The following is a 27,243-nucleotide window of genomic DNA, read 5'->3' on the forward strand; positions in this document are numbered from 1 at the left end:
TCTCTGGGGTCTGTGGGAATCAGCCCACGTGGAAGCTGGCACTCACTCACTGTGGGGGTGAGTGTGGGAGCTAGAGTCCAGTGGGTGTGGACTGGAAGGTCAGGTCTCTCAGGCCTCAGTTTCCAAGTCTATAAAATGGACTAAAATTCCCCAGTCCATCCTGCAGACACAGAAGCCCCTCTGAGGGTGAAGGGGTGGACAGATTCAGGAGCTGGTGGGTGTTCCACAGCCATCACCCAGTTCCTAAACACAGTGGCTAGCCTCCTAACCTCCCCAAAGAAGGGGCAGAGGGAAGAGAAGCCATGGACTGCGTGGCACTCACAAATGGGTGGTGTTTCCACTCTGGCATGGCTAAGCAGTCCACAGGTTTGCCTGGTCTGGGGTAGATGTAGAGGGGTCCTGCCTGTCTTTGTCCATGGGCATGGGCCTGGGGGCATAGAGACTTCCCACATGGTATAAATACCTCTGCACCTGGCTCCTCTGAGATCTGGAGGCAGGGGCAGCCGTGGTAGGTAGAGGGGTCGGCTTACCAGCTAGCATCCCCTCTGCAGGAAGCAGCTGAGTTGCAAGTTGACTCCAATCAGAGAGAAAGGTGGGCAGACAGATGGCTTTGGCACATACTACATGCCCCTTAGGGTCTCCTGGATATGGCTGGTAGGCCCTCGATGGGGGTTTGTGTTAACGGATGAGGAAGGAGTCAGTAAGACAATAACTCTGACCCTCATGGGTCCCCATTGTCTGCTGGGGTGTGCAGCAGTGTGGGTTACAAAAGGAATATTCCCTAATAGGAAACAAGGCCATGGTTGGATGCACCTCCTCCATCTCTGTCCCCATTTGTGCAACTTGGGCTGTCCACCCAGAGCCTCTGCCTTGTGGTGAGAGATGCATTCCTGCTTGTTTCTGTCCAGCCTGTCAGCAGATAGAACTGATCCCTGGGGACCAGCCATGGACTGATTGCTGACAAGTCTATTTGCAGAAAAAGCCAAGGGGTGAAGATTAGCTCATAGCCAAGCAAGCAATGCAACTCAGAAACGAAGTGTGAGTGAGCAATGATTCTCCATTTTCACCGTCTGTGTCGGATGCATTCCTAGCACACGGGTGACATTTCCTTGCAGGTAGAATGATCTAGTGTCTTTTTTTTTTACTTTTCTGTTCTTTGAGCTCTAACAAGAGGCACAGGAAACATTGAAACTAGGTAGGAATATAAAGAAAAAAGGCTTAGTGGCTGGGCTACCTGTTCAGTTCCTTTCTTTCTTTCTTTCACATAAATCAATTGTGCAGAGGAGTTTCTTTTCTATAGTTATATATGTGTATATGGTATATTTTGATTCAATTTGCTCCCTTAAGAGTTTTACTGGGTTTCATTATGCAATTTTCACATATGTATATATTTCTATGAAGTTTACCCTGGTTGGGCTGCCCCCAGAAAAAGCCCATCCCTTTAAAAATCATGGCATGATTTTTATGTCTAGCTTCTGCCTATGAGTGAAAACATGTGCTATTTGTCTTTCTGAGTTTGGCTTATCTCATTTATTAACAAGATGAGCTCCAGATCCACCCATGCCCACAAAGGGCATAATTTCACTCATCTCTATGGCTGAATAATAGTCTGTTGTATATGCATGCACCACATTTATAAAAACCTAGTCACTGGTTGCTGTCAGCCATGTTTTCAAATGTATTCTGGGGTTGGGGGCTTTACTTTACTGTCATAGTGTGAGAAGTGGGGTGAACAGAGTCCTACCTGGTGTTTGTAGCGAAATTCTCCTAACCTGGGGCCTGAGTGGTTTGGGAAGCACAAGGAAAGGTTGGCTGGCACTTTTCCTGACTGCTTAGGAAACAGCAACTCGGTAATCCTGATGTCATGGGATGGGAAGCAGGGTGAGTTTCAGAAGCAACCAGTACAGCAAACACATCTAGCCAGGTCTAGTTCTAAGTGCTTTCTAAATTCACTCATTTACTTCCCCAGCAACTCCATAGGTTTATACTTTTACCATTTCCAACTTGGGATCGGATAAACACAGGCGACTGAGGTGAGCATAGCGCCCAAACACGGGGAGGCAGTGGTGGAGCAGGGTTTGAACCCAGAGAAGCGCAGCACTTACACTGCCTCTGACAGGGGGCTGCCCAGCAGGTAGGTGGAGACAGGAAGACCTTACACAGAAGGGGCAGTTCCCACGGGAACTGAGAAGAGCCAGAGTTTACCTGCCAGGGAGGGGTCCTGGAGAAGTGGCCTGGCCATAGTTCTCTCCCTCTCTTTATTTTCCTTTTCAGTCATATCTGTGTAAACCAGCACCCAGCTTTCCCACATGTTAGGAAATAAACACCTCCCCATGATCTGTATATGATAATGATTTCCTAAAGTGGTATTAAAGACCATGACACATTGTTCAGGTGTGTCATGTCACAGGCAGGTAAGATTTAGGTCCTACATCTCCAAGTTCAAGGACTCAGGTGTGAGTAGAGGAGTAGAGGTATCCTGTGGGAACAGTGGAAATGGCAGGTGATTTATTTGTTGAACTGTCTCCACCTCTTGGAGTGATCTGGAGGTAACTACTTGGAGCACATAGGACAGTGTACTCTGAGGAAAGGAATCACTCGGTGGCTCAGTGTATTCAAGTGTTTCTCCAAAGAAGCAGGGCATTGTGAGACAGGCATTGAAGCCATGGTCAGTGGGAAGGCAGTGGGAGGGAATTCTCAAGCAGCACAATTCTCACCTGTAGTGGTCACCAGGCTCTACAAGGTTTATGTAGGTTCAAGGAACGTTCACTCATTCTTGTCCATTCCAATCTCTCTGGGCCATTAAGCTCTTGGAGGATTTCCCAGAGAACACATATTATATGTAGAGATGAGAAGAGTCTAAAAATGTTATCTACTGAATGTTTTTCTTTAGGACAGTGCCTTTAATAGAGTGAATCATACGTTGAGCCTTGCTCACAGTGAGAGATAGGGCTTCCCCCGGCTCTTCTCTTCACCCAGGTGTTTACACTTTCCAGTTTCCCAGTTTGTTCCAATATGAATGCACTGTGACAACCCAGAGCTGCTCTTAATGCTAATAAAGACAGTACACTGAGAACACAGCTGCTACATACCCCTAACCAGTTCCTCAGAAGAGAGAAGTGACAGTAATAGATCAGGTTTTGAAGACAATTCACATGCAAGTTGCAAAATTCCACCAGATAGTCTGGGGATAGTGTGGTTGATTAGGCTACAACAATTAAGTTGGGAGTGGGGAATCTAAAACATGAGAAAAAAATTACATCTAGGGAGAAGTATTAAGCTAGGCATTAAGGGTATCAGATGATCTGATCATTTCAGTCCACAATGTATTACACTATAACTTCCATCTAAACATGCATGTGCAGTGTAAATATACCATATCAGCAGCATGCTGATGCCTAATTCAAATTGGAAGTGAGTCTTAATGTGTGATCAAAATATCTCCATTAACAGAGAGCAACACGAGCTGTCAGTTTGAAGGTGTACTCTTTCTGTTCATTGGATGCTTTCAAGATAAAGAGTTAGCTAGCTTTTATCACTGATGGGAGATTGCAACATTTCCTTGGTCAGTTTTTAAACTAACACCAAGTGAAGCAAGGAAGAGAGACTAGTATACATCATCTGGGGAGTGAAGACTCAAGTATTTCTTCCTCATTGGAGGGCCATGGCACCCAGACTAAGACACAACCAATGTGAGGTCTGGCCACCAAAACACACAGTGCATGTTCAAGGGTGGAGAGCAGGTTGGATTCTGAGGCTTTGCAGCCACAAAACCAAAAAGAGGCAAGTGTTTTTGTGGCCAGCCAAGGTGGAAGGGAGAGAGTGGATGAATACTACCTTCAAGACCTGAACATGAAGCCGGGCACCGGTGGCTCACACCTGTCATCCTAGCTACTCAAGAGGCTGAGATCTGAGAATCGCTGTTCACAGCCAGCCTAGGCAGGAAACTCCGTGAGACTCTTATCTCCAATAAACCACTAGAAAACTGGAGCACTGTGGCCCAAGCAGCAAAGCGCTTGCCTTGAGCTGAAGAGTTGAGGGACAGTGGCCAGGCCCAGAGTTCAAGCCCCATGACCGCCAAAAAAAAAAAAAAAGAAATGAACATGACATCCCTGTAAAAGATGGGAGGAGACTGAGTTTCATTTACAAGGCAGAAAGCACAAGGGACAGGCAGTTACCCCCAACACAGCAGGAGAGATGGGGAAGGTGAGCCTTTGGGTGTTAGTGATGGGGTTCCCCAGGAGCAGGTCTGATTTGACCTTTGGAGGAAGATAGAATTCACTGCTGTGTAAACAGTGAAAGGACTGGAATGAAGCCACCTGGGGTCAGGTGGCTTCTATTTCCTTCCAGGCGGAATTTATGGTGGACATGGCCACGCATCAAATACTCCACTGAATTTCTAGGTGAAATTTCGCTGAATTTTGGTAGGTGCCAATTGTACACTGGAGTAACCCAGTATTTATTAAAGCTACATGTCCGAGGTAGTGCACATCTGGGCACCGCACAATTTTATACATTGATTTTAAACACTGGTTCTTCAAAACCAAACCCACTTAACAATTTTTTTTAAAAAAATTTCTGGATGATTCATATGGCTTTTCAGTATTTTGAAGTACCGGAGGTGACCAGTGAAACATAATTAGGAGACATAATTGTGTTAACCAGTGTTGATGAAATGCCAGCTCATCAAGTATTGTGTGTCAGGTTTAGTCTCTTCACCTCTCCACTGCTGTCCAAGAAAACCCTAACTTCACTTTCTCAAGGAGTGAAATGCGAAAAATAAGTTGACATCACCTTAACCAAGAAGTCCGAACAAGGAGTCATAGAAGGATTATTCAGGTTTGAGGGAGTGTGTGGTAGCTTTGGACCGAGGGTGCTAGAGAGGCTGTTTTTCTGAGCTCAAACCCCACCACCCAAATGGACCATGGCAATTCTGACCCTGAAGAGTGTCTACCTCCAGCAGCAATCCAATCTCTTTAGGACGTGTTCCTTAGGAAACTAGTGAACAGCATGATGTGGGGTAGCACTCTTCTAATACGCTTTTTAATCTTACGAGCTTTAACTTTGTAGATAAGGGAAGTGCCTGACCTAGAGCCGTAAAGACTCATGCCAGTGCTTAATCTCCATGTTTATATTTGTGTCCATGGATATGTGGTCCTTTCTAGAAGTAGATGGAAGATCCCTGCTCCTCTCTCATCCTCTGTGGGGTCAGGGCCTTGATTCACATAGCCTGGACACATAGCTTGGTACATAGCTGTTCTAACATTTGGTGTTAGGCTTGCTCTGTTTCTTCAACTAGCAGTACCAATCTGCAAGACTTCTACCGTAACTACAAACACAAAGCTCTTTGCAGCGTTTCAGGAATTTATTAGGATGGAACAGACAACTGGGATACACAATCTTTTATTCTCCTCCCAACAAAACGATTTCCCTAAGATAAATTAAACTGAGAATACATTACAGATTGATCGTCATCCTGGGCCACTGCCTTTAGAGGCTTCCTCTGAGTTTGTTCAGCTGAGTGCAGTGTTAATGTCTGTTGACAATCATCTAATGAATTGTCCTATTTCAGTTTAAGACTATGCTTCTAACATCAGGTTAAAGTTACAAACATTAAAAAAAAATCTCTCAACTGGTGTGCGTTTAATAGATCTCCCCCCCTTAATATCTCACAGTTCAGGAAGTAATTAAGTAGCTATTTAGGGACCCTAACATCCCCCATCCCCAGAACACATATTGGGGGGAATTGATTTTCTGTTTTGAGTCTAAAAGGTCATTTGAAAGTCCTCAAGTTTCCATAGTAACCAGAGCAGGGCTGATCAAATCAACAAATAGCTACAATTTATCTGAGGGTCTCCAGTGCCCTATTTTTCTCTTTTGCTCATCAGAGAAGAACAGTGTGAATTAGATAAAGTCTTCGAAGACTTCGAGGCTTTCAGAAAATCCAATTTCCACAAGAATAAAGAAGAGAAAAGTGCCTGTTTGATCATTCCACATATAACCTAACAACTAAGTCTCATCTCCATGGATTTAAGTACCTTAACCATCCCAGTAGTTTTAATTTGCTAATCAGGAAGATAATCTCCAAACATTGCTCTAGAATAAACAAAAACAGATACACATGGGAATATGGAAGGCAATTGGCAGTTTCTCCAGGGCCACACTTCTCAGAGTTTGGATCTGTATCACAAGCACCATGGCCCTTGATTTTTCTTGGCTTCGAACGTGGCATGGCTCTGAATGGTCAAAAACGTCAAAAACGATGAAGAGGCATACCTTTTATATTTTTGCATATGTCTGAGGTGCTCATAGCCAGCTAGGGGCTCCTAGATGGGCTTCCTAGTAGGGTCACAGAGCAGTTACTAGGTTCCTTGCCCCCAGCCTCTTATCTCTGCCGATGCCAGTAACCTGGGTGAGGTGAATGGATCTTCTGGGCATCATCCCAGCCCATCTGGCTGGAGGGGCTGAGAGCTTTCTTATTATTTATGCTCTTATTTTCCCACGAGGGTCTCTCTCGTCTTTGACTATACTGCCTGGGAGATGGAAGGCACAGTAATGTAAAACTGTTCTTATTCGCTTCAGTGTACCTGCCATAGATTTTTTTTTTTACCCCTATACACTGGTGGATTTTTTTTTTTTTGCTGGACAACTAGACTTCCACAGAAGGTCCCTTATCCCTCAGTTGTTGTCAAAAGGGTAACAGAAAGTCCCTCTTCTGCCATTTTGCTGACAACTAGCATTAGATTGTGAACAATGGATATTGTGCGGAATCTTTTAAAAGAAGTCTTTCAAATAAAATCTTTCAGCCAGCAATGCTCAGTATTATGTTTCCCAGATTATCTGAGAAGTTACTCTAACCTGAGAGTCATCTGTAAGCCCTTAGACACTTACTTTCGCCTGAAAGGTAAAACAACTTTGTGTTTACATGGAAGGCTGGAGAAGCGAGTATTCTAGCCTTTAGAAGGTTTTTCCACCTAACCACCAACTAACCAAAACATTTCAGTAGAATTCACAGTAACTTCCAGGATGATGGCTGGAAATGTACAACATTAAATTACTGAGTGACAAAATTATCTCAGCCTTTTACATTCTCATCTATACTAGAGTTACTTGACCATGTCCCCTTCAAATTATTTACTTTTTTGGGATTTTATCACAGGTCCAGAATCTTGAGAAACAGATTCAGAAATCTAGATCTCTTGGAAACAACTGATTCATAATAGGGAAACCCGTCAGAAGATTATGGGTCTGACATATCACAAAAATCCCATTTTTGTTCAATGGGAAGAATCTTTTTCACTAGCCCTGTGCAGCAGAACAATTTTAAAACTATAATTTAGCTGGGTACTGGTTGCTCAGGTCGATAATCCAACCTACTCAGGAGAGTGAGATCTAAGGATCAGCCAGCCTGAACTCAGAAGTGGAGCTGTGGCTCAAAGTGGTAAAGCGCTGGTCTTAAGCAAAACAAGTTCAGGCCCTGAGATTAAGCCCCATGACTGACAAAACAAAAACAAAATGAAACCTATAATTTAAAAACTTTTAGTCCTCATTAAAAACATAAATAGGTGAATTAACTATGGTGTTCAATACTTACACTGATATATAAAACATAAAAGGCAATACTTTTGTGTGCTGGTCCTGGAGATTGAACTCAGGGGCTTGGGCACCATACATTTTTCTTCTCTAACAGTTGAGTCACAGTGCCACTTCTGGCTTTTTGGTGATTAATTGGAGATAAGAGTGTCATGAACTTCCTTGCCTGAGCTGGCTTTGAACCACTATCCTCCCATTTCAGCTACCTGAGCAAATACAACTATAGGCATGAGCCATTAGCATTTGCCTATAAAATGTAGTTTATTTACTACATAGTATCTTTATGCTAATGTGCCTAAAATATTACTTTGATATAAATCAATACAAAAATGACAACAGATACTTTATATGTTTTTCTCATGTGATCTTATCTTTGAAAGCTTCTATATATTTTATACTTGCAGTACATCTCAGATCAGACTGGAAACATTGTAAATGTTACAAAGTCCATGTGACTAACAGTTAATAAATTGGAAAGCACAGTCCTAGAGAGGGCTATCTACCTTAACTTGTGTATTTTTTTAAGACTAAAAAGATGAAGTAATTTGTCCAAGATCAGTAAATTTGACTCTGAGGAGGCTTCCAAACACTGTGCTGTCATTCCACTTCTCAAATGAAAGTGGTATTCCATGCTCAGCCCAGAAGCTGCCTGGTGCCTAGTGGTCAGTGGTCACCATTACTGCTGTTTGCATTACTGATCATCAGCCTCACACTTTCTTGTTCCCCAGGAGAGGATGATAGAGAAACGGGGAGGATCAAAGGTGGTTGTCGAGACTGATGAGCACTGGCCCCATTTCACATTTAAACGTAACTTGTTCTCTTTAGAAAGCTTCTAAAATTACTGTGCAAATTTCAAGTGACACTGTAATTAAATAAATTCATCTTGCTCTCTTGGGTCTTGATACTCAAAAGAGTTATTTATGAGTATGAGTATGTCAGCTTTCTAATGGGTCACCGTTTTTCTTTATATTTTGACGGCAAACTCATTCTATCCAGCAATACCTAAAGTCCAAAGTGTGCTGTCTCTAAGAGCTCTTCATTCTGCTAAGATGAGTCTACTTTGGCTTTTTAATTTTTCTTTCGTATTAAATTTTGTTTCTTTTTAAAGAGATCTTCCTGATTTTCTTTAAGATTAGAACTTCCATTAGCTGATAGCAACATGTGGAGGAGAGAAACAACCCACCAGTAGAAATGAATTCATTTAAAGTCCATTTTCAGCTAAAAGCCATCACAATACAAATTAGAAGCAGTAATGAGGATATTGGAGCAAATTGAGGAAATTTAGGTTTGATTGTGTGCAATACTGAAATATGGAATTTAAAGATGGGAGATGCTATCTCTTCTACTCATCCTAAGCTGCTCTTGACAGATGATTAGCTGGGTTATTTTCCCTCCTGGCTGAATTTCTATTTAGGTACCAGGAATGAGAAAGGTCTGCCTAGAGGAGGTCATCCTAGGGAAGAGGGGTCAAGTCTTAGGAGAAAGGCACTGTATTTGAGGAACCGAAGAGTGGGCAGAGACAGGTGGGGGTAGGGAAGGGCAAGGGTAGGGCAAGCTCTAAGGAAGGTCTGGAAATAAGGTCCCAGAATTCTTCCCTACGCACTCCATCTATCTTTTTTTCTTTCTGTTGGGGGCTGGGGCTGTTTGGGCACTGTCCCTGAGCTTTTGTGCTTAAGGGCAGTAGTTCTCTACCACAAGCTCCACTTCCAGCTTTTTGGTAATTAATTGGAGATAGGAGTCTCATAAACTTTCTTTCCTGCCTGGGCTGGCTCAAACTGAGATCCTCAGATCTCAGCTTCCTGAGTAGCTAGGATTACAGGCATGAACAAATTACACCCAGCCCCCTATTTCCTAGAACAATTCTAGTTCAACTTTAACTCTAGGGGTTGACCTGGCCCTTTCGGGCTCAGGAAAAGTATATACTGACTGACAAACACAATACAAAGATGTGCAAGTTCCTTAATGATAGCAATAAAACTGCAAGTAGCTATAAGAAATTGTAGAACTGTTTTTAGGAGAGGGGAGATGCAGTGGGAAAATACCCCTTTTTTCCTAAGTAGAAAGCTGAACGCAGCATGTAACTCCCGGGGCACAGCTCTAGATGGGGCTAATTCGCATCCTTGAATTTTTCAAAAGGTCACAATGGCAGCATTACCCCATCAGAAGTACTGGCTTTTATGTGAATGGAATTAGTCATAAGTCAATGGTGACATTTCTATTGTTTAACAGGATCATTTCTCTAATGAGTTATGAGAGGCTACCATCATTAGGGTGCTATTTGTGTTTGTTCTTGGGGTGGTCCACATCAATCACATCAGATGTGCTCACTTGGAGTCTTTAATTGGGACCCTAAACTCAATGACTGAATTGAGAAGTGCCACTGTAAGCTGACTTTTCCTTGTGGGATTAGATCTATAGTCATGACCACCACTGACATCTGTTTGTCTCACAGGTTATCATTTATTTTAGATACCACCATATCACACTCACAAAGCTCCTGATTTATAGACATACCATGTTCCAGAAAGGCATCAGAATGTAAATTGAGATACATTTTTTCCCCAGTGAAACAATGCCTTCAGCCAGGGAAGTAGACAGGTAGGGTAGGGCACACCTGTAATCCCAGCATTCAGGAAGGCTAGGCAGGAGAAATCGAGGCCAGCCTAGGACACAGGGAGAGAGCCTGTCTAAAACATAAAACAAACCCCAACAAAACAAAACAAAAACAGGAACAAAAACAGGGCAAACAAAAAGCCCTCTCCTTCTCCTCCCCCCAAAAAACTCAAAGCATGTTATAAATTCTACTTCATAATATGGCTAGACCGCAGGGCCGAGAACTCGCCAGCCCACTATCTGGAAGATGATTTCCACATGAAGTCATTCATTTCTGGGAAACATCAGAAGTTAAAAACCATAGTTTCTCAATAAGTCATTTTCTGCAATAAAATACTCTTGACAATGATGATTCGAAGATGTAGCATTTGAATAATAGGATGTTTCAGGGGCTTTCTATTAAGACAGTTCTCTTCAGTAAATAGAGCTATTATTCCCATGCAGCAGCTACAGTAAGACTCAGACAGGTTACATAGTTAGTAGTTGGCAACACCAAGATTTGATTCCAGAGTTCATGAGCTGAACTATAAGTTACCAAACTATAGTGCATGGACAAATCTGGTCTACCACATCTTGTAAATAAGTTTTTATTGGAATACACCATGCTCACTAGTTACACATTTGTCTATAAGTGCTTTCATGCATATCACCACAGACACCATGTAGCAGACACCACCTGTAAAGACTGTTAACACTCACTGTTTGATCCTTTATAGATAAGGCCTGCAGAGCTAGCCCCAACTAGGACCTGGCTGTCCTCAGCAGCCATGGAAGGTTCTGATAAAGTGTCCACCAGCACAGGATGCTAGCCTGTCTTTCTCAATAAGCTCCCTTCTTCATCCCTGAAAAGATTAGAAGCAGGGTCCAGAGAATATGGAAGACAAACTCCACAGGAAGTAGGGACTCTGTTTTATGCACCATTGGAACCTCATTTACTGAACAAATGAAAAGATACATAATTTCAGTTGTGACGCAGGGACCATGTATACTTTAGACAAAGATGAACATGAACAGATCCAAGGTCCACAGCAGTCAGAGATGCTGTCCATGACTATGATGTCAATGCTCTGGTGTGCATAGTCTTCTAGGCCATGATCTGCTCTGTATTATAAAGGATTTTCCAGCCATTCTGGTATTTTCCTTAGCTCCTAAGAGTTTCACTTATAGATGATTCTCTTTGTCAAGACTCTAGAATCAACCATTTAAATTAGAAAAAGATTTCTCCCTGGCTATCAGATGAATCCTAATATAGTGATCAGAGTTCCAAATAATCATTGATTTTGATTTTTCTTTTTCAGACTGAATAAACTTTTGATTTTTAGGGAAAGATTGAAAGCAGCTGTTCATTAGCTTTCTCTAGGCAACAGAACTGGACTTGGAAAGAATAAACTGACTGACAGGATCTGGTCCCAGAGAGATGTCTGCTTCTCAAAGGACTAACCTGGCATGGGTCTCAACCAGCAATGACCCGCTGACAGAAGTGTGCAGCTAGGTGAGACCCTGGCAACTGGGGTTGGGAAGTGGGAGAGAGTGGGCTGGGGAGAGAGAGGAGTAATGACAGAAAGCAGACAGCATGGCGGCTATGTGGACTGAGGGGTAAAGAGAGGGAAGCTGTACGCATAGGGATGGAGGGACTAGTGGAGGGAGGGTCTAGTGGAGGGAGGGAGTTTGTTCTCCAAAGGGTACCCTGATGCCAGCTGACATCCTGTTTGGAAAGGGTGGCTGCCCCTCACAGCTGCTCAAATGCAGACTCCAGCTTTTCTGGCCTGGCACGTGGGATCCTGGCTTTCTCTCATGACTGGAGAAGCTGCAATTTTCACACTTGTAGACCTCAATAGAGTACCATTATGCATTGAACACCTGCCTAAAATCCTACCAGAATTTTCCACTTAAATGTAGCATGGCAGCCATCACAAAATTCTCAGCATTTTCCTGACACCATCATCAAGTGGCTCTCTGCCTAGTCTCTTGCTGTTGTGCGTTTAAAATGTACTAAGTAAATGAGCTAGCATAACTTGAGTAAACTTTAGGAAATGCAAACTCAAAGATAGGTAAAGAGAAAGTTGGGGTGTAGTTACTATATGTGCTCTAAGCATGAATCTCGCTGGACCTCACTGGAAGGGGTGGGCTGGACAGCAGAGCTGCCACCCCTTAGCCCATGGCCTTCCTCTCCCTCCAATACTTCCCAGCCTTGGGGCAGTGCTCTGCTGCCAAGTTCAGCTCTCCCAGGAGGGAGACAGCAGCTGGCAACACACACAGCCTCTAGAGAGAAACAATTTGCTTTTGGCCTCAGGCTCTCTGGCCCATAGTTTTTATTTTTATTTTTTAAACTTGGAAGTTTGACCTTTATAAAAAGCTGGATATACTGCCCAGAGAAACAAGAAAGGCTACAACCAGGAAGCCATAGAAAAGGAAGCACTAAAAGGAGGTCAATATTACTCTATCAGTAAAGCCACATCTCAAACATCCCTGTGAGTCACACCCCATAATGCCTTAATACTGTTCCTCCCTTAACCATGTCCTGTGCCCAGAGTCCCAACCTGGAGACTGAATGAGCGGATACCTAGCGCAAGACGAGTTTAGGATAGCTCCCCAGCAGCTCAGGTTCCCATCCTGCCTGAGACAGTTGAATGATCCTGGTACTCAGTGTCCTGAGACTCTAGAAGGATCCATCCTTCATGGGGGTGGGGTGGCATTGAGGGGGGCATCAAGGAAGTGTCAGGGAACTAACCTGTGTCCTCAGCTGGGGTGGAACAGGGTAGGGGTAGAGGCAGAAAATGAAGGCTGAGGTAAGGAGAGACAGTGGGTGGGGGAGGGAGGGAGGGAGGAAAGGAGAGAAGAAAGAAGGGAAGAAGGGCCAGGGAGGGAAGGGAGTATGAGAGCAAGAGCACATGCTTGGCAAAACCTTCACATAAAGGCTTTGGATATGATTCTTTAGACAAACACACATATGTGTGTGTACACATTTCCTTTTATTGACGTTTTCCCTCCTATATTTCTTTTCAGCAGCAGCAGAGGCTGTAGGCTAGTTTTCACTGGTTGGCTCCTACCAGCATCTAAAGCAGTAGATTCATGCTTGATGCGCACAAGCTAAGTATAGTTAAGTTTAACTTGGCTGCCCATAGTAAAAGAAGCCAGAACAAGTCAGATGAACACCTGGGCTTAGTGTGTCTCGTGAAGAACTGGAGATCTGGCCGTGTTGGGCCTGTGGAGGTGCATGGCAAGGACAGGTGGCTCCAAGCAGCGTGGCAGCGACCTTTAGCCAAGGCTGGAGATCACCAGTGAACCTCAGTCCACCAACCACAAGGTCTGCTGCCACATACCATTACATATATTAGCTCTGACTCGTTTCTCTAATGTATGTTCCCAGTAGTCATCAACCGTAGAGTCCCTGACTTTAAGTATCTGCCACTGCCATCAACTTTAACCAAACATCAGTACAGTGAAAGAATGTGAACATTCTGTACTGGACCTATGTGTACCCCTGGGAACAACACAAGAAAGAAAATAAGACCACTTTCACCCCATCAACGTGACATTTCAGTAACACTTCACTGGCTCACACACTTAAGGGTACATATTGCATCGTGCTAAGGTTGGGTGATTCCACGGAATCGTATGGAGTCTGAAGAAGAGAAAGATTCAAAAAGAAATAAACCGGTTACACAGAATGCCCCTGCCACTGACTCTGTGCCCGCTAACAAAAAACAAAAGCACCAGAGAAGTAGAAAAAAATCAGTTGGTGACTTCTCTTTAGAGAGAGTGTTCATAATGGGGGCAATGTCTAGTAAGTAAAAAGAAGGGATGGAGAAGAAAAAGAGCAGGGAGCATGGAGGGGGAAAGTAGCCAATGAAATCTGGGGCAGAAGAGAAACACAGATACCACATAGCAACAAGAGCAGGAGGCTGGCCTTTCCTAAACATCTGAAACAAAAATGAAAAGGAATCCCAAACACAAAGGCATAGTTGTCAGAACTGATCTGTCACAGCAAAATTGTCACTTTCAGAAAGGAAAAGAAAAAGTCTCTGATACTGGCAAGATTGCCCAATTACAGAAAAATTCCTCCCAAGGAAGATTCCAAATGTGCCCTTCTTTTTGGATAAGAAGCAACCTCAACTCAGGCCGGGTTGTTTCCCTAGTGACACGCAAACCGGTGTAGGTAGAAATACGCTCTCATTTCTGCGGCGTTGATGGCAACAACTTGTAAAGTGACTTCCTGTGTCATTTGTTGTTTTAAATAGAGAAAACGAGTACTAATGAGAGATTGCTTTTTGTCCTTCAATGGTGTGACCACAAGAATTGGGCCCTCCCTGAAGTCATGCGGTACCAGGCAAAGGAAAGGTGTGGCCCATGGTTTCGTGGGGATCCTCACCTCAAATTTCTGCCTGAGCTCCACGTTGCCTTCTTCATCCCCTTCTGGGATGGGCACATTGTAGTATTCACCTTCTTCTTGGTTAAGTAACTTGTACCTTTAAGGACACAGGAGAGAAGGAGGGTTAGAGACAAATTCAGCAACAATTCTCCTTCAACCTGTAGTCAGGCTAGGGCTGTTTGACAAATGTGTCTGTGGAAGAAGACTGGGGACAGAGGACCAGACAGCCAATCAGCTTGCCAGAGCCTGAGACAGGCCAGTTTTGGGCGACCCCTGGTGGTCTTGGGAGTCATGCTTAGATGGAGAGATTTCTTACCATCCACTGGCTGGCATTTTCATCAGCTCCGATACACCAAAGGAAAGGGATCCCATGAAGTCGTTCCTTGTTGTCCGATCCCAGTCCCAGATTTCTACAGAGAGTCGCCGGTCTTTGTCTGCAGGTTTTAATTTGCTACAAAGACACCACACGCACACACACACACACACACACACACACACACAGGTTAGCTCCATCATGGTTTCTTGGGTAATACTATGTGCTCATAATTTGAGACTGAGATAGAGAAACTGAATATTCAATTCACTTCCTGTATCCTCCAAAATACCAGCCCCTCAAAATGGCTACCAAAGCTTAAAGACCAGAGATTAACTTTTTTTTTTTTTTGTCAGTTGTGAGGCCTGAACTCTGGGCTTGGGCGCTGTCCCTCAGCTCTTCAGCTCAAGGCTAGCACTCTACCACTTGAGCCACAGAGCCACTTCTGGATTTTTTCTGCTTATGTGGTGCTGAGGAATTGAACCCAGGGCCTCATGCATGCGAGGCAAGCATTCTACCACTGAGCCAACTTCCCAGCCCACAAACTTTTTTTGGTAAATGATGTTTTATTAAAACACAGCCATGGCCATTTGTTTATAAATTGTTTGTGGCTGCTTTGGCAAGGGAACTTCAGAATTGTGTGGAGGAATTAGGACTCAGAAAGGCTAAGACAATAGACTACCACCCTTTACAGAGCAGAGCATGCCACCTATGTGGATACTTGTAGACAAATTGCTTCCCGAGCCCACAGCTCCACACAGGACTACTTGCTTGTGTTCCTTGCTGTCAGTGCTCTCTCATTCCTGACTTCTTTACTCTTCTTACCATTTCCCTCCTTCCTTCTTCCCCTTCTACCTCTGAAGTACTAGTATACTTCATGGCCTAGTGATACTTCCGAGGTTTCTACAAGAGTCGTCAAATGTCACCTCCTCTAGGAGGTCTTCCTTCAGCAATGGCGAATATATCTTCTCATTGCAGTAGCAATATTCTACATTATTCACTGGTTCTAGGTTATAAGAATTGCAACTTTTTTGCTTCTTATCCTCTCTCAAAAGAACCCAAGACTACCAAGAAGTGAAACATACCTTAGATACTTGTATATAATATGCAATACCTTAAACAGATTTTTCTTTTAGGTACAGAATAAGTAATGATAACTATTTGGGGTCTATATAATTACTGAAAAGTCAAGTTACTATCCATCAAACAGAGGTGATGACAGTAGTCTGAGAAGGTCTCGGGAAGAGGCGAAGTGTAGACACTATTGTCATAAACCTCTTTCCTTGTTAGCCCGAATATTGAGGCTGGCCATATGAGGTATGTGGGAGTGGAATGCAATGCAGGGGAGAAGAAAGCACTTACAATGTGAAGGACTCATTCCACTGGGGGTTTAATGTGGAGCGGATAGTTTTGGTTTTCTGTTTGCTTTCATTCTTGGGGTCGGGAATAAGTTTCAGCTTCACATAGGGATCTGAAAGCCCATTTGGATCCATAGGGATTAGGTTTTTTGCATCCCGAACTGTGAAAAGAGAAGGAAGAAAATGTTACAGGAAGAAGGCTCACCTCACCCACACTGTCCAGAGTCCACTTGATAGCAAGCTGAATCAAAGACATCAGGGTGGTGTCTAAGGGGAGATGGGGTGAGAAGTAAAAGCCCTTAATGTTCAACAAGAGATCTTCCTTGGTAGGGACTATGGGTACCATGTGAACCCTTCAGAGCTGCTCCCTCACTAAAGACCAGAATGAGAATATGACACTTTTTAAAGGCAGAAATGCCCTGGAATGCCAAATACCACGGCTGCAGATAAGCCTGTATAGAGGTCACTGAAAGCTCTAGAGTTGCATCCTGCCACTTGTGGAATTATTGGTGGGTACCGATTTTTACATCTTCAATTTATAACCCTGACAGCAAGTATACATAAAATCGTTTAAGGCTGCTCTCTTCTGAATGGTGATGAGAGAAAACCTTGATGGGATTTGAAGCGGTGGCTTTCCTGCTGAGATTCTATCATTTCAACTGAAAATAAAGAATGATCAATTGTGAATACCATGGAAGTAGACAGCAGCTCAAAAATGTCAATGACTTCAATAGAGAACAGTGTCTTAAGCTGAGTCATGGTGGGTCAGGATACCCGAGTTGGGGTCTATTTGCTGAGAATGTTAAGCTATTGGCCTGCATATATGAATTCTGGCTCTGCTACTTTTGTGGTTGTGGACAATATTTAATATTTAATCTCCATGAGCCTCAATCTTCCCAAATGAAGAACGGTACTGCACAGATAGGTCAGGATGATCTAGATTCATATTGGTAAAGTGCACAGTGATCAATAACTGTTCTCCTCGTGGTTGTTAATGCAGTTTCTGACAGAAAACAAAACCCCAAAAGATTAGATCTTCAAACTGGAGAAGCTGCTTGAAAGCTGCTTGTGCTAAAAAGTACCGACTCCTACTTGGGCCCACAGATGCACTAAAACAGGAAGAAAGAGGGCTCCTTGCCTCAGTTTTGTTATCTGTGTCCCTTGCCCTGAGGCATTCTCTCCTTCAGTCTCCTTCCACTGTGGAACTCAGGAAGGAGTGGACAGGAGACTGGACTACTACCTGCCAGGTGTCAATGCTCACTGTAACAAGGCCTCATTTGACAAGGCCTCAGGCAATGGACTGTCAGAGCCACTGCTACCACTTTTGCCCACCCTGAAAACCCTGGTGATTGGGACTGTTAGTTACATATAGCTCTCCTAGTCTCCTCATAATTCTTTATCTACTTAAACCTATAGCTCATGTCTGTGCTCTGAAGATGGCTAAAGATGAGCTGAAGCGCTGTCTTCTCTTGGCTGCTGGCTTCATATAATAAATCTCTTTCTCTCTTCTTTTTTTTTTTTTAACTCAGCAAGGCAGATTTCTCTATTCTTTACCATACCTCTTTATTTGGCATATGGGGGTGAGTGGCTAGATCTGACATGTGGAACTCCTTGAGTTTTGGCCTAGGGGTCTAAAAACTGAAGTTTCAGGTTTTTAACTTGACAAACAAGTACTGTAAAAAAGCGTAGAAAATATTATAATGTGGCTGCAGCTGAGTGACTTCAACTCAAGTCTTAAAAGTGCAGCATGCTGGAGGGCATTTCCAACAATAATAGTTCTCCTCCTGTCTGGAGGAGGGAGAGCTAGGAGACAGAAGAAGAGGAAGTTAAAGTGGGGGAGTGGATTGGGAAGGAGAAGCAAATGGGTGGGAGGTGGGGCGCTTGGGGAAAATGGAGATGTGATCAGAGTACGGAAACCAAGAGTGGGGACACTATCCAGGCGCAGGAAAGGGTTCTCTTGCTGAATACTTGGGAGATAAGATTCCTACAGATTTGTCTACCTGGGCTGGCTTTGAACCTTGATCTTCAGATCTTAGCCTCCTGAACAGTGTGAACTATGTGCATGAGCCACCAGGGCCGGGATCCCAGTCAGTCTCATGCAAAAGCCAGGTTGGGTTCACAGGCAGCTGTTTTCAGCTGATGCTCCCTGTACTACCATCCTTGGCACCGCTTGCAGGCTTGACCTGTCATTCATACTTCCCTTTAAAATCATTCACCTTTAAACATCTAACATTTTTTCCAAGGAAGAGATATCACTAAGGCAAATGGAAAGCAAATTGCCAAACTTGAACCTAGGAAAGCAACGAAAATCTGGGCTATGCATTTCTGGTGCATATCATTTCATGAGGCCTGCTCTCTCTTAGCTATACAGAAGAGGAAATTAACCAATGTTAAGGATATTCTAGCCCCAGACTAGACTGTTTTCTTCCATATTACATCCAAGATGGAAATAAAATTGAGAAAGGACCAACTTTCTCATGTAACTTGCTGCTCCCTAATGTCAGTTCAAAACTTTCCAAAGACATCTCAAGTGTTACCAAAAGCCTTCTACCCCACATGTGGCAAGCCAAATTGGGAGGAGTGCCAATTCTGAGGTTATTAAGGGTGTGGACTGCTCCATAGCCAAAGAGATGTGTGGGCTCAAGAAGAACAGCTCCAGCGACTACCTGACAGCTTATTTCTTTGTCTTTTGCTTTCTACAAGAGCCACACTGATCTCGAAATTAAGATACACATAAATAGCATGCCACTTTCACGAATCTACTGTGGAGAATATGATTTAAAAAATCCCTATCATGCCAATTCAGACCTCCTAGGTAGGTGGTCTCTAAACTTAACAATAGAGATAATGCATTTCTCTTGCTCATAAACCCAAAGCACCAACGCTGTGCCCTGGGGTCTGCCCATATAGGCCCAGGGTCTCATGAAGGAGCCTGGTAATAGTGTATCTCCTCATCTCCCATCACCAGCGATGGAGCCTTTATAAGAGGAGGGCATCTGCTGAAAACACACCTGGGTCCCACGACAGCTCACTTCAGGACTTGAGTAAAAGTGTACAGTATTAACTATATATCCATCAATCTCTTGGCTTGAGATAACTATTCTGAAAATTATCAACTGTTGAGCCAAACACTGAGAAAAACTGGCATGGTTTAGAAGGTTATATCATTTCTAGATAATGTAAGATACCATTTCTAGAAAAACACATTCGAAGAAGATGACAGAACCGTAGAAACAACTACCCAGAGTTACCTCACACAGGTGGACAGATGAGTTGTGAATAAATGTTCAGGAGTGAGGTTTGTTTGGGGGCACATGGACTGACTCAGTAGCTCAGAGGACTGGGCAGCCTTGGGTATCCTAGGAATGGGGGACAATGTACTGAGGGCCTGCTGAACAGGGAAATGGATACAAATGGATCAGATTTCCTCCAGGACTTGTATCCAGTGAGGGCTTGATGAGCCTGAGGAAGCTCAGGGGAAAGTGTGGCTGGCGTTGCTTGAGTAGGTGCTAAAGATGGGGAGTCTCAGCTCAGTTCATGGTACTTGCATGGGCATTATAGATGGAGGCTGCTTCAGGCAGTATGACATAGAGGCCAAGATCATGGGCTGCTGGGGTCAAGCCTCTGTTCTGTCAGTCATTAGCTGTGTGACTTTGGATGTTATCTGATTTCTCATATGGAAAGCAGGGATAATAATAGCGCTTATCCCATGAAGTTATTGTGAAAAATCAAATAAAAAAATGTAACATTTAGAAGAGATGCTGGAATGAAGGAAATTAATATTAAACAAGTATTTGCTATTACTACAAACAGGTAGATTAAATTAATGCTTGTGATCTTCATCATTGTTATTACCACCTCCACCATCTAGACCTACCATTTGGTTCAGTAGGCTGGGTTGTTTCCTCAAGGTAAAGAGACTATGTATATCAGTATAAATCATTCATATAATCCTGGAATGTCTAGACTACTATGTTAGACTAGAGTTAAATAGTCAGCTCCCAAGTGGTCCACATAGTCTGAGAATTTAAAAAAAATGCAATTCTTAATGTGTCCAGAAAATGCTCCAGATAGTTTCTTAATTCAGAGACTCTATGTAGCATGAATGATGAGGCATAGTGGTAGGAAAAAGCACCAGGAGTTCACCTCCTAACATGAAAGTGAGATTAAGGTTAATATCCTCAAACATGCTTCCTTGGTCCCAGTTCTATGCCTCCCTTGTGGGTTTCTAACCTCGCTCTGAGTTGTCGTGGGGCACTCTGGCTGGACTACATAGCAAAGTTGGATCTGGCTGAACCCAGATCTCTGGCCCTCTGGTAATCAGGAAGATAATGAACATGATGGTGGCGATGGTAGCACATTTCTAGGGAGATTACTACAAGCCCTGTGTTAAGCTCTGTACAATTATGAGATAGATGTTTTTGTCAAGTCCATTTGCAAAGGGGGCCAAAGGCAGAATAATCGGCTCAATACACAAAGCTAATGAATGGCCAAGCCTGGGTGAGCCTGACTGTTTGCAGGTCAAAATGGAGAGAGGGAGGCCCTCAAGGGTCCGTCCAGAAGCACATAAGCTCGAGGCTTTGTTGAGGCCAGCTGTAACCCTGTAGCCTGCAGACTGGACTTGTCAGCACTGACCCACAGTAACCTTACCCTTTCAGGGAACACAACCACACAGGGACATTGTTTGGTGATGCACAAAAATCAAGTACCTCTAAGTTTGGCAGCATCCTGGCCTTTTCAAATGATCTGTTTGGCTTTAGCAAATAATATTCTATTTTTTACTGCCTATTTCCCCTCGAAGCATAGCCTTGTTTGTGAATTCTGCTTAAAAGCCAGAAAAAAGCACAAAGGCTCAAAACAAGGACTTGCTTCCAAAGGCAGGATTGTTTCATGCAAGCTGACCGGGTGATGCCCTCCTCCCTCCTCCCTCACGGGGCAGCAAAATCAAGAGTAAACAAGTTCTACAATCCCATTCCTCACCAGGCGTAAGCAGAATCAGGTTCTCTGATTCTGCAGAAAAACAACAGCAAGTCTTCTATGTTTGACAATACCAGCAGCAAAAAATATGTGAAGGCAGGACAGCTGGAGGGAGGGAGGGCCTCTGAGTGCAGAAAAAGATGAAGTTAGTGTCTGTGATCAGTGGAGCCTGGACTGATCCACAGCAGGTGACAGGGTAGTGGGTGCTATCAGCAGCAAGAGACACATGTTCATTAATAAAAACTGACTTCCAACCCAGGAATGACATTTAGATACTGACAATGCTCTTTCAAAACAACTTTAGACCTACAAATTAATTTCTTATGAAGATGCCATCACATTTGAATATAGATTTAGTACCAGAGAAACTTGATAGACTGTGTCATCTCCAAGAGATTTGCCTTTACAGCTTAGGTACATGATTCTGTGCATGTGGTATATGTGCATGTGTGTGTGCATGCGTGTGAGTGTGTGTGTGTGTGTGTGAGAGAGAGAGAGAGACAGATAGACAGACAGACAGAAAGAGAGAGAAGAAAGGGAGAATATTCTCCATTGAGAATAAAAAATTATACCCCATGGTAGAGGATGAACTCTTCTGGTATCCAGGAAGATAATAAACCTAATGGCAGTGATGGTAGTACATTGCTGGAGAGATGACTAGGTAGCAGACACTGTGTTAAGCTCTGTACAATAACAAGATAACAATATAGATGCTTTTATCAAGTCCATTTGCAGATAGGGCTCAAAGGCAGACTGAGGCAAAAGATCTGCTCATGACACAAAGCTAATAAGTAGCCAAGCCTATAGTCAACTTGTGGCTTCGAAACCTTAGTGCTTACATGGTTATCATATAAAAATGGCTCCCACGAGACAGAGTCGCAGAGGAGAAGTAGGGAAGTTGGCCTCACCTAGAACAGGATGGGGTGGGAGATCTGTCCATGAAGATAGGGTGGAAGAGAAGAGACCCAGTACCACCCCTGGAGAGGTGTGATGGTAGGGCACAGAGGACTATGTGGACACATATTGGGCAGGGCTGGAGAAGAGGGAGGATGGATGAATGGTACACAATTTTTGTTTTCTACTTCAGTGCCTTGAAGTAGGTGAAGGACATTCTAGCACCTGACTTATAACCACGAATATAGCAACTTCTGGGGTACAATTCCCAAACCACAGACCCCTGTGGCACAAGGTGTTTGCATTCCTGAGTGGTCTTTGCAACTGGAACATGCCAATAGCTGCTTCAGAACCAGCAGGCCACTGACTGAGTCAGGGAAGACCACAATATCAGCGAGACCCAGGACCCAAGAGCACCTAGAGGCACAGATACAAAAGAGGACGTGAGGGCAGGCTCTCCCTACTTACACACAGGTTGGTGAGCCTCTGTCTCTGTCTCTGTTGTTCTTTGTGTCTTCTGTCTGTCTGTCTCTTAAACACACACACACACACACACACACACACACACACACACACAAGATAATGGTGGAAAAGTAAGTGGGGGTAAATTTTCACTGACAGAAATGCTTTTAAGACACAAAACAAACACTGAAACTAGGGAAAATGATGTTCTGCAAAATAGCATGAATACGCTTTGAAGCAGTGGTCATTTCCTTGCTCTATTGCTCAAAATGCCAAACTGTGTCTGCAATCAGAGGCCTGCTGGGGGACAGAGCTGTGGGTTTTTTTTTTATTCTTTATTTTTTAGTCAACAAGCATTCTCTAGCCCTCTCCAGGAGAACAGAAAAAAAAAATAATGAGGGGAAGGGTTTAGGTTCAGAAAATGACTGGTCGCTGTCAAGTTAGTGCTCGCTGGCAGAGGCAGGCTTCTCCACGGCTTCCAGTGTGGTGCAGGCCACCCGGCTTCAGTGGAGACGTGGAGACATGCCTCCCAGCTGACCTGCCTTCGGTTGCTGGGAAGATACAAAAAGTAACCTTATGGGGGTATATCGCTCAAGTAGTAGAACACTTTGTCTAATAAGCACCAGGGTCGGATGGTTGTGCATTTCTGGAGAAACTGCTAGCATTCCCAGTATCACCGAATACTAACAATAACAACAATTAATAATAAATAACCTTAATAGGGCTGGGAAGGTGGCTCAGTGGTAGAGCGCTTGCCTTGCATGCCTGAGGCCCTGGGTTCAATTCCTCAATACCACATAAGCAAAAAGAAAAAAGCTGGAAGTGGCGCTGTGGCTCAAGTGGTAGAGCGCTAGCCTTGAGCTGAAGAGCTGAGGGACAGTGCCCAGGCCCAGAGTTCAGGCTCCACGACCGGACCCAAAAATAAATGAATGAATGAATGAATGAATAAATAATACTAGATGCTGCAGGTACAAGTCAGAACAAGATTCATAGCTTAAAATAGCATGAAGTCAGGTACCAGTGTCTCAAGCCTGTAATCTTAGCTACTCAGGGGTATGAGATTTGAGGATTGAGGTTCAGATCAGATTTAGCCTGGGCAAACAAACCTAAGAGACTCTTTCCCAATTAGCTAGCCAAAAGCCAAAAGTGGAGGTGTAACTCAAGTGATAGAGCTCTAGCTGTTCCAGAAAAGTGGAGTGAAAGTACAAGGCAGAGTTCAAGCCTCAGTACTGGCAGGAAAAGGTACACACACACACATGCATGCATGTGCGTGCGGGCGCGCACACACACACACACACACATGAATTTATTCTCTTACAATCCTAGAGTCCATAAACCTGACAGCAGTGTCAGCAGTTGAGGTTACAGCTGAAGTGCTGGCAGGGCTGTGGTCCCTCTGGAGGCTCCAAGGGGGAGACGCTGTCCCTTGCCTCTTACAGTTTCTGGTGGCTGCTGCTGTTACTTGGCTTTTGGCCATATCACTCTGATCTCTGGTCTGTCTTCATGTGGCCTGCTCCTTGGTATGAAACTGTCCTCTGTCCCTATCTTACAAGGATACACAGGACAGCATTTACAGCTTACCCAGATAGTCCAGAAGAGCTTCTCCATAGCAAGCTCCTTAGTTTTATCAGCTATAACCCCATCCTGCAGTGATAGCACATTTGTAAGAGTCCAAGTTTGGGGTTTGTTATCTTTGGGTGATCACCATGCACTCTACTACAGGTAGTAATGTAGGATTTCTTTTGGAGGTGATGAAAATGTTCTGGAATCACAGAGGTGATGCAAGTACAATCTTGCGAATATAACCAGAAACCAATTCATTCTATACCTTAAAAGGGTGAATTTTATTAGGTCGTGGGGTAATACTGCAATAAAAATAGATGGATCTAGTGGAAGATTTCCTTGTATCTTGTCACACTCCTTTTGTGAAAAAGGGGACACCCATATTCTGGATGAGGAAACCAAGACATGGAGATGTCAAGTACTTTGCTTAAGGTTGGACATTAGTAAGGGATGAATTAAGAACACAGCTGAGTCTTATGAATCCTGAACAGTAACCTGTCCTCAGCCCTCACAAGATGGCTTTCACATTCAGGTTGACATATTGGTGTCAATATCTGGTGACAATTTGGTGCCAACTGGCAGTATTTTTTTTCCTATAAAGGAAATAGTTTTAGGCTTTGCAGACCATGGACATTACTCGGGTCTGCTGTTATTAAACAAAAGCAGCTGTGGAGAACATGTAAACAAATGAGCATGGTCATGTTTCAATAAAACTTTATTTAAAAGAACAAACAGTGGGCCAAATGTGGCCCTCAGACCAGAGTTTAACACCACTGTACCACCCCAACAACATAATGAATTTCTGGAAGAGAAATGCATTCCTTCTGCTTAGATTTGAGGCTCTTGAACTCTGACTTTGTCTTAGAGCCAGGACTATTCTGAGCCAGGGAGGTTGGGAAAAGGCGTGCCTTCCAATAGAACCCCAAATCCACTGTGCCTCTTGTCATTTCTGTCTTAGCAGAACCTTCCAAAGCTGTCTCTGATATGTGATTGGGTTGGTCTCTCTTCTCTTTCCTTGGCTGTGTGATGTTCTTTAGTGTAGCTGTCGGCACTCCAGTCTCCTCCCCAGTGTACCTGATCTTGGTCATGACCCTCTGCTACAGGCCAATTCCACCCTGTTCAGTCTTCCCAGCCCAACCCACACTTAGCCACACCAACTGCAAATAGTGAGCAAGCCAAAGCATCAATGGGGCCATTCTTTGTAGTAGCTGTTCTAGAAAACAGAATTTTAAAGGAATGTGTATCCAGGAGCACTGAAGGGTAAAAGCTGACCTGCTGAAGGTGAGTAGGGATAAATAAAGCCCCTCTGCAAGCCATGATGAACAAATTACCATTCTAATCACTGCTGCCCACTTTGAGAATATCCCAAATGGCTGGCAGGCTGCATCAGAAGGGACAAGGTATTCACTCCGCCACAGCACAGGACTCTTGGGCTTTCCTGAGTCCACAGTCTCCTGGTCGCATGACTAGGAACACACTGTTCTCAGGTTTGTTTGCACCCTCACTTTAGGCCTTTCTGATGATACTGCAAGGCTGCCAGTTCCCTTGTGTCACTGCCAGTCAGTTATGTGCCAGGAGCCAGAATTCCTCAGCAAATGTTGATGGAGAAACGGGTCGGGTGACAGATTGCTTCCTGAACGAGATTTGCAGAGTGCCCTTCTCACATGATGTGACGGGGGTGGTCAAGCTGTCTAGCTTAGAGGTTCTGACTTGGAGCTTCTCAAACTGTGCAAACACACAAGCCCTGGCACAGATGGGACTCGCCACAGGTGACGGTGGGCTTGTTGGCATGGAGCCTGATGGAAGAATTAGAACTGGCAAGACTTTACGCCCTCCAGTGGGCGCAGAAGTCCCCGCAGAGAAAGGAGCCTAGGCAGGCTCCAGCTGGCACTGGCAGAGGGCAGAGTGTCTATCTGAGACACATGGATTAGAACCGGGCAATGGGCAATGCTCAAAGTGCCTGGGCCACACATTCTCCATCGTCTAAGACACCAACTCTTCAACATAACATTATAGTTTCTACAGCCGTTGAGGGACTTTCTGTGTCCTGGGTTGAGGATCTCTGCAGTGTGTATGCCTAACAGCACTGTTCTTTGAGGATGTGGCAGCTGTCTTCTCTCTTTCTATGCCTTGCAGGGCTTGTGTGCCAAGGGGCCCAGTATTCCTGCTCGGCTGGGGATGGGAAGAGGTCTGCACTAGGGTCCGAATGTCTGTCTCCTCCATCCACTCAATATCTGTGCCACAATTCTAACCTGCAGTGTGGCTAAGGGGTGTGGTGGCTTTGAGAAATGATTAGGTCAAGAGAGTGGAGCCCTCCCCTAGAGGGATCAACATCCACACAAATAAAAGAGGCCACAGAATGCTTGGTGGCAAGTTTCTCTCCGTGAAGTCCCATTGAGAAGGCACAATCTATGAGTCAGTAATCATCTATGGAATCATGGGTCCTTGTCAGGTATGGAATCTTCTAGTGCCTGGATATTAGATGTCCTGGCTTCCTGAACTGTAAGAATTAAACTTCTGAAGTACTCATTTGATGTAGAGGCTGAAACAGAGTAAGACAATCTGAGAGCTGGAAGAGGTGTTGGGAATAGGAAACAGAACTGGTTAAGGCCTGCCTTCGTACGGGAACTGTAAATATGAGGGCAGGGGTGCAGCCTATTCACTACAGCGTGGGCTCAAGACCCCACTGGTGGACATTCACTAGCAGTCAGCTCTGTCAGGCGTAAGGAGAGAACTGGCTCCTCAAGGAAGGGGTGACAAGGAGAAGCGAGAGCCCTATGGGCTACCACCTATGGGATTAGTACAGTGCACTGTTTGTCCAGAAAGTGCAAAAAAAATCATAATCTCTCTCTCAATGTCAACCACCCCTGCGCCCCCCGACACACACGTAGAACTGAGCCAGGCATGGTGGTACATTCTATAATCTCTGCTACTTGAGAAGTGGAGATCAAGAGGACTATGATTCTAGTCAAGCCAGGCAAAAAGTACAGAAGGCTTCCATTTCTGACAATAAACTGGGCGTAGCAGCATGTATTGGTCTTCCCAACTATATAGGAGGCCTTAGGTAGGAGGATCATGGTCTAGGGCCACTGTGGGCA

At 44.2% G+C, this 27,243-nt stretch overlaps 1 protein-coding gene across 1 annotated transcript in view; it reads right to left on the reverse strand.

Annotated features, from left to right (window-relative positions):
- Prkca (protein kinase C, alpha) overlaps window positions 1-27,243 on the reverse strand; it is a 388,590-nt gene that overhangs the window by 57,708 nt on the left and 303,639 nt on the right. Inside the window, exons 6-8 of the mRNA XM_013037977.1 lie at window positions 16,254-16,410; window positions 14,895-15,029; window positions 14,579-14,675 (exon numbers count right to left, since the gene is read on the reverse strand). Of these exons, the coding sequence (XP_012893431.1) occupies window positions 14,579-14,675; window positions 14,895-15,029; window positions 16,254-16,410 (389 nt within the window). The remainder of the gene's footprint in view (window positions 1-14,578; window positions 14,676-14,894; window positions 15,030-16,253; window positions 16,411-27,243) is intronic.

The sequence above is a fragment of the Dipodomys ordii genome, unplaced genomic scaffold (genome assembly GCF_000151885.1).
Source record: "Dipodomys ordii isolate 6190 unplaced genomic scaffold, Dord_2.0 Scaffold7, whole genome shotgun sequence".
NCBI classification, from domain to species: domain Eukaryota; kingdom Metazoa; phylum Chordata; class Mammalia; order Rodentia; family Heteromyidae; genus Dipodomys; species Dipodomys ordii.